The following is a 15,339-nucleotide window of genomic DNA, read 5'->3' as shown; positions in this document are numbered from 1 at the left end:
CATTATCAGGCCCTGAAAACCACACCGCGTCCTCTTCCCCTCTCGCCCCAGGATCGAGGGGGAGTTTAAGGAGGTTTTGATGGGGTCTCCTTCATTCATAACACCCTTAACTCACTTTAAGCGGATTTTGCATGCATTTCGTCGAGGTCTTCTCTCCCTGTCTAGAGAACGTTTTAAAACGAGACTGATCTGATCCGGTTCCTACAGGTCCCCCCCCCCCCCCCCCTTACAGGTCGTAGAAGTCGAGGTGGGCTCCGGAGGCGAAGTCGTCCCGCAGCAGCAGCTTCAGCAGCTTGGCGCAGGACGCCTCGCAGCTCAGCAGCTGGCCCTGGGAGAACATGGCCGAGAAGGACTGCTTGACGCTGGGGTCGGCTGTGCTGGATCTGGCCTCCGCCTGCATGGCTGTGTCTAGAGGGCCTGGGTATACACACACACACACACACACACACACACACACACACACAGAGGACACACTTTAGTGGCTGCAATGGAATATAGTGCTGATATTGTGCTAAACTGTGAAAAATATCATTTGCAGCCTACAGTACTGTGCAAAAGTCTTGGCACATGTAAAAAAAATAGGTAACACTTTATAATAACCATCATTAATAAATGGTAAATTGATAGTTAATTAAACTTTAGTTAATACTTATTTTACTGTTAACAAACAATGAAATGATCATTAATAATGTTTACTAATTATTAGTAATGCTATAATTTATGTTATTTTATCATTAGTTTGTGTAATATAAAATCATTTGTTTATAAATGATATATTGTATCATAGCTGATAAGAGACGGTAAAAAGGGTAAAAAGCTATGATACAATATATCATTTATAAACAAATGATTTTATATTACACAAACGAATGATAAAATAACATAAATTATAGCATTACTAATAATTAGTAAACATTATTAATGATCATTTCATTGTTTGTTAACAGTAAAATAACTATTAACTAAAGTTTAATTAACTATCAATTTACCATTTATTAATGATGGTTATTATAAAGTGTTACCAAAAAATATTCTGTAAAGTGAAGATGCTTTCAAAAATGATTAAATGAAAAGGTTCTAAATATAAAAAAAAAAAATCCTATAAGAGCGGTCTACTGACACACTAATGCAGAACACAAATAAATAAACATCTGAGACAAAATTCATATAAAAAATAAAAATCTAGTGTGCATAAGACTTTGCACAGTATACAAAACAACAAAATACGTTTGATAAGTTTGTCCTCATTCCTCGGCTTATCCTCAAAAACGGTGTTAAGAATTGTATAAGATAACCACAGCCAGCTGACTTAGTCCAAAACAGAGGTATGCACGATGGGACATAAGGCATCGAGGAGACTTCTAGCCCAGTGGTTCTCAACGTGGGGCCCGGGGACCACCAGGGGTCCTTGAGGGGGTTCTAGTGGGGGGGGTCTTCAGCATTATGAATGTAGCAGATTGACTGTTTTGATCATAATTTCTCTGTTATCTCTCTACCTACAATACAGATAGTCATGGAATTCTGGACAAAATCATATCTGACAATAAAAATATTCTCATCAGATTCTGTGTGGATGTGGACTAAATCATTGTTCTAGGCGAGTATGTATCGGGGCAGACTAAGAAAAACTAATCAGCCCTTCAGATTTCAGAAATACACAGAAATGCATAAGACAGACAGATAAAATTGTTTCCTACTGGTAATAGTGAACGCCACATGTCAAGTTATTGGCATATATGCATAAAAAAAGTAAAAGCATAAAAAAGACATGTTCCACCTTCTCACACTTTTCTCTGTTTCATCCGTAGGTGCTTTCATATAAGACACAATTCTCACCACTGATGTTAGAAATAAACATAAAAACAACTACTGGTGATGCAGTGTTTTCAGTGATCTAAAACATCACTAGTATCAGCAAACCGATCATGCAGGGAAACATTCATCATAGAGAGAGAGAGAGAGAGAGAGAGAGAGAGAGAGAGAGAGCAGAGATAGCAGTTTCTCCACCAATAGCAGCCTCAATAGACCACAATGCAATGCAGCCGCAAGACATGTTGTGAGTTTTGAATAAGGGGGCGGAGCTCTCACTCAACTGGAAAAACTCGCTCACCTGCTCTTACCATCACTATCACTATCACTATCACCATCACTATCGCTCTCTACCCATCTAACCCACAGCTTCTGGGAAATCAATAACAAGTAGAACAGTGGTTCTCGACATGGGGTCCGGGGACCACCAGGGGTCCTTGAGGGGGTTCCAGGGGGTCCCCCAGCAAACTGATGAATTGTTAAACTTCAGCATTATTTCATTTACAAGAAGTGAACACAAATAGAGAATGTAGAAGAATGACTGTTTTGATCATAGTTTCTCTGTTATCTCTCTACCTACAATACAGATAGTCATGGGATTCTGGACAAAATCATATCTGACAATAGAAATATTCTCAGATTTGGGTCATTGAACATCATAAACCGATGATATCTAACAGTGCAAGAGGATCTGAGGGTGGAGTTTTTTACTTTAGCCGCAGCTTTCATTCACGGGCTGGGGGAGAGGAATTCTTCCCCTCAGTCTTCTTCGGTGGTGCGATGCCGGCTTCGGAAGTGTCATATTAGAAGTGTCATTATTATCTGAAACCACGATCCTACAGCACCACCGCTCCTTAACTCAAGACACTGACCCACTTTTCCTACAATAGTGTCAGGTTCTGCTTGGACTGGGGGGTGTAACGAGCCCAAACTTGGGTATTTCAAGGATTCCACCCTCCCACCCCACCCCCACCCTCCCTACCTGGAGAGTAGTTCAGCACGCGGAGGTCGGGCTCCTCCTCCGCCAGCACCCGGAACATCATCTCGCGGGCCGCCTTGCCCGTGCAGTAGAGCACCCAGGAGGGGAAGGGCCGCAGGGCGCAGAGGGAGGTGACGTTGACCACCGTGCGGCGCAGGCCCGGGCGCCGCGGGAACGCCCCGAGCACGCCGGCCGTGAGGCACAGGGCCGAGCTGACGTTCAGCGACAGGTAGGCGTCCACCTCGGCCATGTCCACGAAGCCCGTGGCGTAGCGGGACACGTCGCCCAGGGAGGCTGGGGGGGGGGGAGGAAGGGGGGGTGGGGGGTTACGGTCACATCGGGGACAGCATGTTGGGACAGTCTGAGTGTGTCTGATGATCGTTTGAAAGCATAAGACCCTCGGCTCCTTCCCCTGGCCTACAACTACTATGGGACAAATATTTAAAATAGCATGGCAAACTTAACAAACCAAACCCCTTCATTTTTATCCCTGAAGTGTCCTTCATTTCTCAGTACATAAACATGAATTATCCATTAAAAATAACATAGCTTTAAAAAAAAAAGTAAGGTTAGTATCATGGGTTTATAAGGGATTTATTCATGGGTTGGTTCACAGAGACACTGGGAATTAAGGGATTTTTCATGCCTTTTGTGCAGGTTTACATGTTATTAATGGGTTATTAAGGGAAAGTTCCTGTCTCCATTAGTTTTTCATTAAATTAGAAAGTAAGCAGTCAAACATTAAGGGGAGTTTGAGGAGGTTTTGATGGGGTCTCCTCCATTAATAACTCCCTTAACTCATTTTAAGGAGATTTTGCATGAATTAAGGGGTGAATCATGTAAATGTAAGGTTATTTTAAGGGATTACTGGTTTGTAAAGTGATTCTCAAAAAGCCTCTTCACTTTCAGCAGCCTGATGCAATTTCACCTGGAAATCTTCAGGGCAAAAAAAAAGTTGGGCACTGACTGTAACTGATAGAACAGTGCAACTTGTGGATGAAAACAGACATTTACTGAATACCAACACTACCTTTAGTTTGTATAAACCAAGTGACATAATCTAGAAAGACCTACTTACTTGGTTGAGTGCTTTCTTATCTTGTATGGAATATTTTTTTCTTAGTTTCTGGAAAATGATAAAGGAAACTACCTTGCTAAACGAAGAAACTGCATGTACTTTAGGTTCAGATTGTATATACATTTGATTTGAAGTGGTTTAATTTCATATTGCATTTCATTTTATGCCTCAAACTTTTACACTTTTATCCCTGAAATGTCCTTAATTTCTCCATTACATAAACATGAATTATCCATTAAACATAACACAGCTTTAATAAAGTAAGGTTAGCATCATGGGTTTATAAGGGAGACACTAAGTAGGCTAATTAAGGGTTTTTTCATGCTTTTTGTGCAGGTTTACAGGGTTATTAATAAGTTATTAATGGAAAGAACTGAATTTTACATAAAATTAGAAAGTAAGCAGTCAAACATTAAGGGGCGTTTAAGGCGGTTTTAATGGGATCTCCTCCATTAATAACTGAATTTTAAGGGGATTTTGCATGAAATAATTAAATGTAAGGTTATTTTAAGCGAGTACTGGTTTGTGGAGTATCAGAGTTAAAGACATGTAAATCAGTTTTTGTTTAATTTCTCCCTGGAGCACCCCCCACCCCCCCACCCCTCTCCCGTGTCCCTGCCCCCTTTCAGAGTGTGTGCACGCCACTGCTGGGCTGGGCTGCAACAGGTATCCCCTTCCCCTCTTACCGGCATTGTTGACTAATATCAGGTGATCGATATCATCCGAAGCCGCCTCCTTGGACGCTCTGATCACACTCTCCACCCCTTCCTTCCCCGCCAGATCGGCCACCACACACTGAACCGCCGGGCCCGTCCCGTCCGCCCCCGGCCCCGCCGCGGCCAGGTCCGCCTGCAGCGCCCGCAGATCGTCGCGGGAGCGGGCCGCCAGGACGAGCGCCGAGCCCGGCTTGAACAAGCGGGAGATCTCCCTCGACACCGTCCGGCCAAATCCTCTGGAGGCCCCGGTGATGATGCACAGCGCCCGGCCCAGGTCTTTCCCGGGACACACGTCGGCTTGCATTGTCGGTGAAAGGCTGCTATGCCCGCGAGTGAAATCGGAGCAGAGTCCGTGTAGTGCAAACAGTGATAGAATCCAATGGAAATGTGTATTATCCTAACGATTAGACTAAACACAACCGCTACACGAGCTGGCTTTATCCGTGAAGACACGCCTCCCGACTCACTCTCCACCCACTTTACGTTAAAACCGGCGTTAAAGGACCCATGAACTCAAAATAACCTCCGGTGTTAAGCAATCCACCTGACCAAGGCATAATACTAGCTATAGCCTATTATAACTATAATACTATAAAATAATGCAGACTAAAAAACTGCGCCCAAAAACAGCAAAAATCCCCAAAACACATAGAGATCTTTGTTTGTTTTTTTGTTTTTTTCATAAATGTATTTATTCATTTAACTGTATTTACTCTTTTTTTTTTTTTTTTTTTTTTTTTTTTTACATTTTTCCCCCACCCCTGGCCCCACATAGAATTTCTACGGATACAATTAAAAAGAATAAATAATAATAATTAAAAAAAAACTTCCTTCTTAGTGGTTAAGTCAATGATAAAACAAAAGAACATGCAAAACGACAACACTGTAAATGATTTGAAATGTATTGACATGAGTGTGCATCAATGGTGAGTGCTTCATTTGTCCTGTAGTGTCTTTAATTTCACTATGTAATTAATCATAGGGCTGTTTGTTTGTTTGTTTTTAAAGCAATGAAAATGTAAGCTACATAACAAAATAAGGAACATCTCAAATACTTCCAAGATCATTAAACTTACAGAACAAAAGGATACAAAAAGAAAGAAACAAACATTTTTTTTGTTTGTTTTATTTATTTTGCACAAAGAAAATAGTAACAAATAAATGCAACGTACAAAAATGACACTCTTATAGTATCTCACCTGATTACCATAAAATGAAAACAATATCTGACAATAATGATGAAAAAAAAAGGAAGAAAAGAAAATTAGGAAAACAAACCAAACAAAAAAAAAAACAGACAATCATACAATGACAACAAGGAAACCAACTAAATGTGAATGAATGTGTAGGCCTAGATGTGTGGGCGTGAGAAGTGTGTCTGTGTGTGTGCATGTGAGTGTGTGGACGATTACGCAACTATAGTGACATCAGATGGATCCTCAGTCTATATTTACGTATAATTATTAACAGAGGTGGATACTTTGAAATGGGAGTCCATTTGTTCCACAGATACGATCCTCTGTACCTGATGGAAAACTGAGAGAACTGAGAGAAGTGCGGAAAATGGGTCAGGGTGAGGCAATGTGGGCAGTACATGTGTTTAGTCTGGTAAATATTATGGTTAAATAGAGAGAGGATCTTAAGTCCACTAAACAGTTCAATTCTCCATTGTAAATAAGTAGGCTATAAGGGTATAGGCTACTTACTTATAAGAGAAACAACTAGGTATAAGTAAGTAGGAATATCCACTGGCATCAACACAGACTGATAACATTAGACATGGACATATACATTTTTTTGCCTCCATGTTCATGTTTTTCATCAATTCTTACCCTTTAAAGTAATGAAGGAGGGTCTGTATGTATAAATGTGTTGTCCCTACAGATTTACTATAGGGGAGACCGGGGAAGATTGTAACACTGTCCATATCTCCTCTCTCATTTGAGATAGATAGAGTTATTCTGTCTCAAAGACGGGGAGAGAAATGTTACATTCTATACCCCACATCCTGGGTTAGTTGTAACAACACTTGTGGTAAAATGTAACACCTTTTGTAAAATCATAATGGCACAATCTATCAACTTACAGTTGTGGAGCAGTTTCACCTCTGTGTGTGTGTGTGTGTGCGAGAGAGAGAGAGAGAGAGAGAGAGAGAGAGAGAGAAAGTGTGCACATGCATGTTTAACATTAACAACACATGTATTTAGTATACCATTATATATTACGTCATAAATTTGCTGTGCTCATATTAACCTTTCAAATTAGCTGCCATTTTTCACAGAACACTGTATGTGTGCATGAGTTTAACACAAATGTAATGACCACAGTGTGACACTTTGAACAGAAACATGTGTGTGTTTTCTGTTACAACTATCCCCAACCCTAGCTGCCATCAAACAGCTGGCAGCCTCACGATGTAACATTAGCATAAGCTAACCATATAGTTTTAACCTCCAAAATCTGCTGATTATCTTGAGATAAGTTTGATAATTCTGAAAAAAAACACACTGTGCTATCAAAAAAAAACAAAAAAACAAAAAATTACTCACCTCAAAATCAGAAATGTGTCTATAAAATTGCCAGTTTTCTTCAGAGCTTCTTTTCTTTTCATATGTGGGCCTGGGAATTTAACGTGTTACAACTATCCCGTGTTACCTGGTCTCTCCTACAGCTGCCTAGTGATTTCAGTGTCTACAAACTGTAAAATGTATGTAACTTAATCCTCATAATCTACACTGTCTGAAGACTGCCTGCACTGTATGACAGCCACATTGCAAATATCCATGACAAAACTGGATTTCTGATTTTTTTATGGATAAATTGTGTCATGTAAACTATTGCATTAATCCAGGGGTGTCCCGGTGGATCGGTGGTCTAAGGTGTGTACCATGTAAATGTGATGTCCTGGGTTATGTGCGGTGTTATGTGCAATTCCCAATCCCCCCGGGAAACGCTTACCGTATGTCACCTAGAAAGCTCTACCCCTGTTGTAGCACCATGTTTTACCACCAGGTGTCATGATCAATACATAACGACCTGTTCTCCAGCTCTGAGGTGTTTGCTCACTTATCATGTCAATTGATGATATAATGATATAAACATTAGCCTAAACCTTTTCTGTACACAGAATTCAGTTGGGAAGAATGACAAAATGTACTATGTTGTAGACTAATTCCTAAAATATATAGTATTGGGTTATACTTTTATTAGGAGCATGGAATGGCTTGTAAAATGGATGCATATTTGTGAATAATTTGAATTGAAATTTCAGTTAGGATTTACAATATAGAAAATAGTTTTATGATATATATAAACTTTTTTTTTTTGTAAATAGCCTATGTTATTTTTTATTTATTTTTCCATGCAGACACTGGACAATTCTGTTCATCTCTTCATATGATTGAAAACTAATCAACCACAATGCATTTTAAGGCCAGTAGGGCCCTTTCATTGGAGTTGGGGCCCTTCATGCAGTGTGTGCTCTGTGTCTAGGAAAGAGGCGTTTGATTTGTTGTCCCACAAGAACACAAATGGTCAATTCATTGTACAATATTGACACAACATGATAACCTTTTCCAATAAAGACAGCAAAGAAGACAGATGGAACAGTTCACATGTTTATTTAAACCACTGTGACCCCCGACAACTGACATGAAAGGGAAAAGATAATAAAGATAATCTGTTTGTTTTAATTCACTCTCAAACTATTATGTTTGTTTTCACAAAAGAAAATCATGTCAGTCGAGCCCTGAATATATGTTACGTGTGTGTGTGTGTGTGTGTGTGTGTGTGTGTGTGAGTGTGTGTGTGTGTATGTGTGTGTATGTACTCGTGTGCAGCACTAGTGTGTATGCTTGAGACAGAAAGCGAGAGAGTCTGTACTACTGAAACCAGTGTATGAACTTTAATATTTCAACTTTAATATTGTGTAATATACCTGTAATAACCATAATATTAACCAGCTAATGTTGGGACAATAGATATATAAATTTGTTAACAAAAAGTTGAGTTATGCATATCTAGGTAGCAAAATGGTAAAAGTCTAAATACATTATTTCTTAAGTTATCCATAATACTTTCAAAACCAATCAATTTCCTCATTATACCATTCAGTCTATGACTATATGGCTGTGTACCCAGCAACATGCCATGTGCTTTGTTAATGGGCTTATATGTTCTGTCGTCAATTTCTAAATCTTCTTTACATCCCCTGTCAAAACCTACTTTCACATCAACGTCTAAATGATCTAGGCCAATATGATATTACACTTTAAAATATTAATTAAGAAAAGCAACGTACAAAACAAAAACTACCAGGCCTATTTGCAGCACAGAAGCAACAAATGGCATTTTTGATGAAAGAGGAATGTAAGAAATTCATCACCTCTGGGACAAGACCATAAAGAAACAAAGGTTAAACCTGCAATAAGCGATATCCGACCTTATAACCAGTCCTGAAACTAATGTGTGCTATGTGGAGATTTCATTGAGACATAATAATATAAACCAATATCCACACAGCAGCAGCTGTGTTGCTGTTTTCACCTCTTTTCTAAAGCTTGGCGTCAAAATCCGTACCGGTACAAAGCTCTTCCCGGCCCACTCAGTAGCTTTTAATTTTTTTAAACCTAGCTTGTCTCCTCCCTCGCTGTTCCTGAAAAAAAAACATTTGTTCAACTAGTTAACTTGCTACCTGCCTCTTCACTTGTCATCGTGGGACATGTAACCTTCAGTGGGAGAAAGTTCTGGCAAAGTGAGACTGGTAACAGCGACACTTCTCCGTAGGTATGGTTAGCTTAGCTGTTAGCCTTTATCCTTCGCTAGCTTTGTCATTTGGGGCCTCCGTAGTCCAGCAGCTTTGCTGTGCTTTATTTACAAATGTGTTGCAGTTTCTGTCACCCTATACTGATCAGAAAAATCGCTTATTGCAGCTTTAAAAGAACCTAAAGTGTCATGAAATATCGACAATAAGGAAAATCATCTGCGGGAGAAAACATGTTGACAACAAAATCACACAATTATGATCCCCCTCCCCCCCAAAAAAGTAGCAGTTATAAGTTTATGTATGTGTCGCCGTGTGTGTATTAGTGTGTCCTTGTGTGATATTGATGGATGTTACTGATGCTAAGGACTTCACTACATGTTGGATTCACTGTGTGGGCGTTTGTCGTTTTCAAAATCGCTATCCTGGGAAATGAGCTTGTAAGGTTTCTTCCTCTCCTTCTCCTCCAGCACCGAGTTTCCCATCTCCACGTCTTTGCTGCGAAGCTCATGTCGAGACAGAAACTCCACGATGCCGGCTCCGATGGAATCGCCCAAAACGTTGGTTGTGGTACGCAGACGGTCCCTGGAAAGAAAACAGAGAACAAAAGGCTTGGATGATAAGCGGACATGTTGGGGGGGGGATACTCATAACTCCTCCTATCATCTTTAAGAAAATGTGGGCTTTTATTCCTTTGAGGCTGCACTTTATTCTGTTCAGTGTGAAAGGTGCCTGTCTTCATGAAGCTTTGACAGACATTCATATTTGGTCCATCCTAGTTAAAGGAGAGAAGGGTTTTTTTTCTTATTACCCCAATTAGCTGAGTAATTTCTGGGAAGGGTATTCTAATTGAAATGATTAATTTGGGAAACCTAATTATGTTTCTATGTTAAAACTCATTGCAAAAAATATTCAATACAAAAGGGAAGATGTGGAACAAGACTCCAGGGAGAGACGACAAGTGTGTCACTAGGTGGTAGTAGATAAGGTGGGTTTGACCTTTAAAATGAGAGACGATTCACGTAATGATTTGACTTACAGTTGCAGAGATATGGCAAAGTGTGCATTCACAGCACATCGATGTATGTGCAAATATTACGTTGTTCATATGTTTATAATATCATAGGATTAGAACTGTAAGTCGCCAGCGCAAAGAGTGACTCACAGGAACCAATCGACTGCAATGATGAGAGTGATGTCATCGGTAGGAAGTCCAACAGAGGTCAGTACAATCACCATGGTGACCAGGCCAGCCTGAGGGATGCCTGCAGCTCCGATACTGGCTGCAGTTGCTGTAATGCTTTTTGATGGAGAAACATGCATACGATGAAACAGTTACAGTGCCTGTTGTTGGGATTTTTTCTATTAATAATTGATTGATTACCCTGTACTCTTGATTCGTACCTTATTGTGATGATCTGACCAAAGTTCATCTCCATATTGTTCACCTGGGCAATGAAGATGGCCGCCAGCGCTTCGTACAGCGCCGTTCCGTCCATGTTGATGGTTGCACCCACCGGCAACACAAAACGTGTGACTCTCTTATCAAGTCTGTTGTTCTCCTCCAGACATTTGAATGTGACGGGGAGTGTGGCTGAGCTGGGAGACGAAGGGACAGAAACAGGTTTAGTGGACATTTTAAGGGAACAATGTGATTCAGTTGCTGAAGTGTGGTATGGATGTAGACTGGATGCGGTTTACCTGGAGGAAGTCCCCAGTGCCGTGATCAGAGCTTGCACAAGCCCGGCGATGAAGATGAAGGGGTTCTGCCGCGTGATGACAAAGTAAAGTGTGGGGAGAATAAGAACGCCGTGGATCAGCAAGCCAATGATTACCGTGATGGTGTACATGCCCAGCTGGCCGCCCATTTGTGTCAGATCATCCATCTCCACAATCTTCCCTGCAATGAGGAACAGGATGCCAACAGGACAATACCTGAGGGGAGCAGAGGAACGACGCATTACTGGGGAAGGTAAGTGCGTTCGCGACACATTTTGACACAACTTCCGTGAAAATCAAGTTCTTACCACATGATGATGGCAACCAGACGCATGATCGCCTCGTTGAGGCTGTCAAAGAAGTCCCTGAGGAGCTGGCCCTGCTCCTTCATGTTGCCAATTATGAGGCCAAAGCACATGGAGAAGACCACCAGCCCTAGGGCGTTGACCCCGTTCACCTGACCTGGCACAGGGATCACCTCCTCCCGGGTGATCTCCATGATCTCCTGGGTGGCATTGGTTGAGTTGAAGATGGTGTCATTCACTGTCACCGTCAGACGAACCACCCGCGTTCCATATTTGGTTTTGAACTGGAGGATGAGGGCATTAGGGGATCGAGGTTACACCAGTGCCCTTTGACAGAGCTGAAACAGACCACTGCACTAATCTCAACCTCATGAATCAGATAATGGTGCTTTGTGTTGAATGCCTGTTTCCTAAAGGTCCAACGTTCTTTCAAGCCTCGGTATAGTCCTGCCTTTAGAGGTCTCCTCCTCTCAGATTCCAGACTCTCCCTCTTATCCCGCCATCACCATGCCACTGTCGCTGCCCTGCCAATGTCCCGCCAATCCAACTTAGACCCCACCGCGACCTTCAATTCGTCCACAACAACTCTGAGAAAAGAGGCCAAAGATTCCTCCTTTGTTGCTACTAGACGTTTACATCCTTTCCAGTGTAAGTCAAATGGCTCCCTCAGTTTTTTAGTTTACATTCTGAGTTAGCCTGTTCCTACTGTAATCATCACACAGACAGATTCCTTTGTATATTTGGAAAAGCCCGGTATTTGTTTGCATGAGAAATCTCTACACTGATAGTTATTTCACTGTGTTAAGAATGAATGCATATAAAGTAGAGCAAATGTTGCAAATATTCATTGCGAAGCTCACCTGCTGCGTGCAGGCTTGGACCAAGTTTGGTGGGAACATATTTCTGAAATGAGAAATCGCACAGTGATTGAGGGGTGATAGGTACTAGATGTTGGCCATTTACTGTTAAACTTTGTGACTGCCATTGTTCCACCACCACACAGTGACTGTACTTCCATATGCAGGCTACCTGATCAGATCTAAGAAGGCATCGGCAGGGCTGACTTGCTCTATCTTCTGCTGCTTTCCAAACTCATCCTTAGATCCTTTTCCTGGGTGGATGATGAGGACGACTATGATACCGATGAAGACTGCAATGACGGTGGTGGTCATGTAGTAAATCACGGCTCTCATGCCCATCTTTCCTGAGGCCTTACTGTCCAAAGCAGCCATACCTGATGGATAGAAGGTGGAAATTCTGTTATTTCTTCATGAATCAATGAGTAACATATTATTAAAGCTGCAATAAGCAATTTTGCGACCACTAGAGGGCAATCTCAGAACCCATCATCTATCGGTCTGGCGACAATTAGACTCTGGGGGCGACGGCAATGTTTCTGGGTTTCCGGTGTAGCCAGCGGACATCCGGGCCAAGACTTCCTCTTCCGTGCGCCGGTGATTGTTTACAGTCCGATTAGCAACTTGAGACGCGAGAATGGAGTTGGAGTTGAGAGACGACGTCTCATATGCAGATTAGCCGAAATGTCTGGACCTAAAAAACTTGTGAAACAATCCGGTCGTAGACCGGATTGTTTCACAACTCCAACTCCATTCTCGCATCTCAAGTTGCTAATCGGACTGTAAACAATCACCGGTGCACGGAAGAGGAAGTCTTGGCCAGATGTCCGCTGGCACAGGAAACCCCGAAATATTGGCCGTCGCCCCAGGAGTCTAATCGTCGTCAGACCAATAGACGATGGGTTCCGAGATTGACTAGAGGGTGACAGAAACCGCAACACATTTGTAAATAAAGCACAGCAAAGCGACTGGACTACGGAGGCCCCAAAGGACAGACCTAGCGAAGGACTGTGCATAAATGCTAACAACTAAGCTAACTGTACCTATGGAGAAGTGTAGCCGGTTACCAGTCTCACTTTACAGATTTTTCTCCTGCCGAAGGTTACATGTCCCACAATGACAAGTAGGTAGTAGGTAGCAAGTTTACTAGTTTAACAAGTTTACTCGCTCGCTTCATCGATTCCACCATTACTAGTATGTTTTTTTCTGGAATTGGAGGGGGAGAGTGCCGCTTTTAAACAGCCAGGGAGGAGACAAGCTAGTTTTTAAAAAAATGGGAAACCATGGGAATTCAACAATTACTGCAGTCCAGCAATAATGGGAGGTGTAATTCAAGGATGTCTACATTATCCTCATGAAAGCCTTTTTTTTCCAAACACTTTTTACTTTCTGTCATACACTGTTGATGCTCTTTTCTGAAGTTTCAGTAGCACACCTCAGTTGCTTTAAGTAGCGGTGGAACTATTCAGTTTAATTGGACCATTGGTCTATAGTGACTATGTGAGCTGTGTGTCACCAGCTGATGAAAGCATCTGCACAACACTCAGCTGAAAAACCTTTAGAAACAACCTTCTGGTATGAACATCAAGAAAACAACTGAATTCTCAAATGTCTCATCTAGTTGTTGATTCAGGACGTTGGGCAGATGTGAGTGGAAGACATTGGTCTAATATAACAAAAAAAAAAACCCACACTGTTATAAAAAAAAAATCACATTTCTTCTTGAAGTAGTCCTTGCTAGAAACTTTAATGCCTTAAAGAGCATATGAGGTGACACGTCCCAGTGCTGCAAATCATGAAAATAGAACCTCTGCAGTCAGAGGCCACAGAGATGAAGTGCTTGCTGTAATTGAAACACGTCTAGTCTGTTAGTGGAACAGTGGGGCTCTCTTCATCACGAAGCTGGGGGTGAGGTTGGCCTCCTCAGCCAACACAGATGAATGGGTTTTTAAGATGACCTCCCTGTGAACTGTGTCTACAGAGTTGTCAGTACCACTCTTGGAGATCCCCTCTTTCCCAGCACTGAGGAAGCCCTACATGTATTACCTGTCATTGTGCTACACTACAGCTTAACTAGCTGGTGGCTGAATGTTGTAGAATCCACTGCAGAGGAAAATAATTGGTTTAGCATCAAGTGTCCAGCCTGATATGAGAAAGAGGGATTTTGAGCCAGATACAAAAAAGAATCAAGGTTGGTCTTACAGAGTTTGAATCTTTGATTGATCTCCTTTGTGGGACCTTCTGAGACGAAACCCTCTCGCCCTTCACTCTTCTCTCTCTCTCTCCGTGCATCTCTGTGTCACCATAGAAACCTCAAATGAGCCGGTGCATCCACTTTTACAGGACTAAAGAGATTACTCAGTTACTCAGTTGTTTCTTTGAAGCAGGGTTACAAAAAAGAGCTGAGATGAAACTCTCTTGAACCCCAAGTCACCCATGTGTCTCTACCAAGGAACAGAGGCAGTTAGCGGGTGGTAGAAAAGTGGAAGATCAGTCTGAACTATTAATAGAAAAGCAGTCAGAAAGTATTGTGCATTTCAAGATCACATGACACAGGTCACATGACGGTTGCCATGTAGAAGATCCCTTGAAGTTATGTCTTTTTTTGTTAAAGGACAAAAAGAGACCCTTGGACCCAGGACAAGATTTCATAAGAAATCCATATACAGATAGGCTTACAGTTATGATCATGTATGATATTTCGTACCTGTGATAAGACTGGAGATCAGTAAGGGCAGAACAAGCATCTGAAGCATTCTCATTAACAGCTCTCCAGGGAAAGAGAAGTACTTCACCTCTCGGTACGACATCTTGTAGGGGCGCAGTGCAAACCCCAGGACAACACCTGCGAAGGGAATATAAGACAGTAACAAACAGAGAAAAAACATGTTCCACAATCAACAGGGTATTTGAGGTAAAATTGGCTCTGAATCAAGTCTTAGGCTTCCCCATTTGGCGAAGAGAGGGATACCTACCTACAATAACTGCCCCTACTGTAAAGAGCACAAAGGCGTTCTTCTTCAGGAAGGCCTGGACATCTTCTTTGGAGATCTCCTCCACTTTCCTCTTGGCCTTCATGGTGCGTATGTGGATGCCTTCCCTGAAGCGCTGCAT

The 15,339-nt window shown here is 41.8% G+C and overlaps 2 protein-coding genes across 2 annotated transcripts; both read right to left on the bottom strand.

Annotated features, from left to right (window-relative positions):
- Nucleotides 1-226: 226 nt before the first annotated feature.
- On the bottom strand, nt 227-4,888 carry LOC139651415 (sepiapterin reductase-like). The gene is made up of 3 exons (XM_071528317.1): nt 4,553-4,888; nt 2,792-3,082; nt 227-417 (listed from the first exon to the last, which is right to left on the bottom strand). The coding sequence occupies exons 1-3, from the start codon at nt 4,884-4,886 to the stop codon at nt 227-229; spliced, it is 816 nt and encodes a 271-aa protein (XP_071384418.1). The 5' UTR covers nt 4,887-4,888.
- A 4,830-nt stretch (nt 4,889-9,718) lies between these two features.
- Nucleotides 9,719-15,339, bottom strand: LOC139651409 (excitatory amino acid transporter 1-like). Its single transcript, XM_071528309.1, has 9 exons — nt 15,201-15,339; nt 14,933-15,070; nt 12,398-12,602; nt 12,229-12,271; nt 11,372-11,652; nt 11,046-11,279; nt 10,749-10,943; nt 10,510-10,644; nt 9,719-9,929 (listed from the first exon to the last, which is right to left on the bottom strand). The coding sequence occupies exons 1-9, from the start codon at nt 15,337-15,339 to the stop codon at nt 9,719-9,721; spliced, it is 1,581 nt and encodes a 526-aa protein (XP_071384410.1).

The sequence above is a fragment of the Centroberyx affinis genome, unplaced genomic scaffold, assembly GCF_046629955.1.
Source record: "Centroberyx affinis isolate AG114_WGS23_722 - 3 ecotype Tasmania unplaced genomic scaffold, CSIRO-AGI_Caff_v1 ptg001655l_1, whole genome shotgun sequence".
Classification (NCBI taxonomy): Eukaryota; Metazoa; Chordata; class Actinopteri; order Beryciformes; family Berycidae; genus Centroberyx; species Centroberyx affinis.
The sequence above is the reverse complement of the archived record's forward strand: the minus strand, read 5'-3'. Positions and strand labels throughout refer to the sequence as shown.

Bases quoted from the DNA above. Each gene is read 5' to 3' on its own strand.
- LOC139651409 (XM_071528309.1), bottom strand. From the start codon at position 15,339: ATGCAGCGCTTCAGGGAAGGCATCCACATACGCACCATGAAGGCCAAG. The intron at 15,071-15,200 runs GTAGGTATCCCT...TTCCCTTCGCAG, and splicing joins AGTAGGGGCAGTTATTGTAG to GTGTTGTCCTGGGGTTTGCA. The intron at 10,645-10,748 runs GTACGAATCAAG...TCCATCAAAAAG, and splicing joins GGTCAGATCATCACAATAAG to CATTACAGCAACTGCAGCCA.
- LOC139651415 (XM_071528317.1), bottom strand. From the start codon at position 4,886: ATGCAAGCCGACGTGTGTCCCGGGAAAGACCTGGGCCGGGCGCTGTGC. The intron at 3,083-4,552 runs GTAAGAGGGGAA...CCCCCCCCCCAG, and splicing joins GATATTAGTCAACAATGCCG to CCTCCCTGGGCGACGTGTCC. The intron at 418-2,791 runs GTAGGGAGGGTG...GTGTATACCCAG, and splicing joins CGTGCTGAACTACTCTCCAG to GCCCTCTAGACACAGCCATG.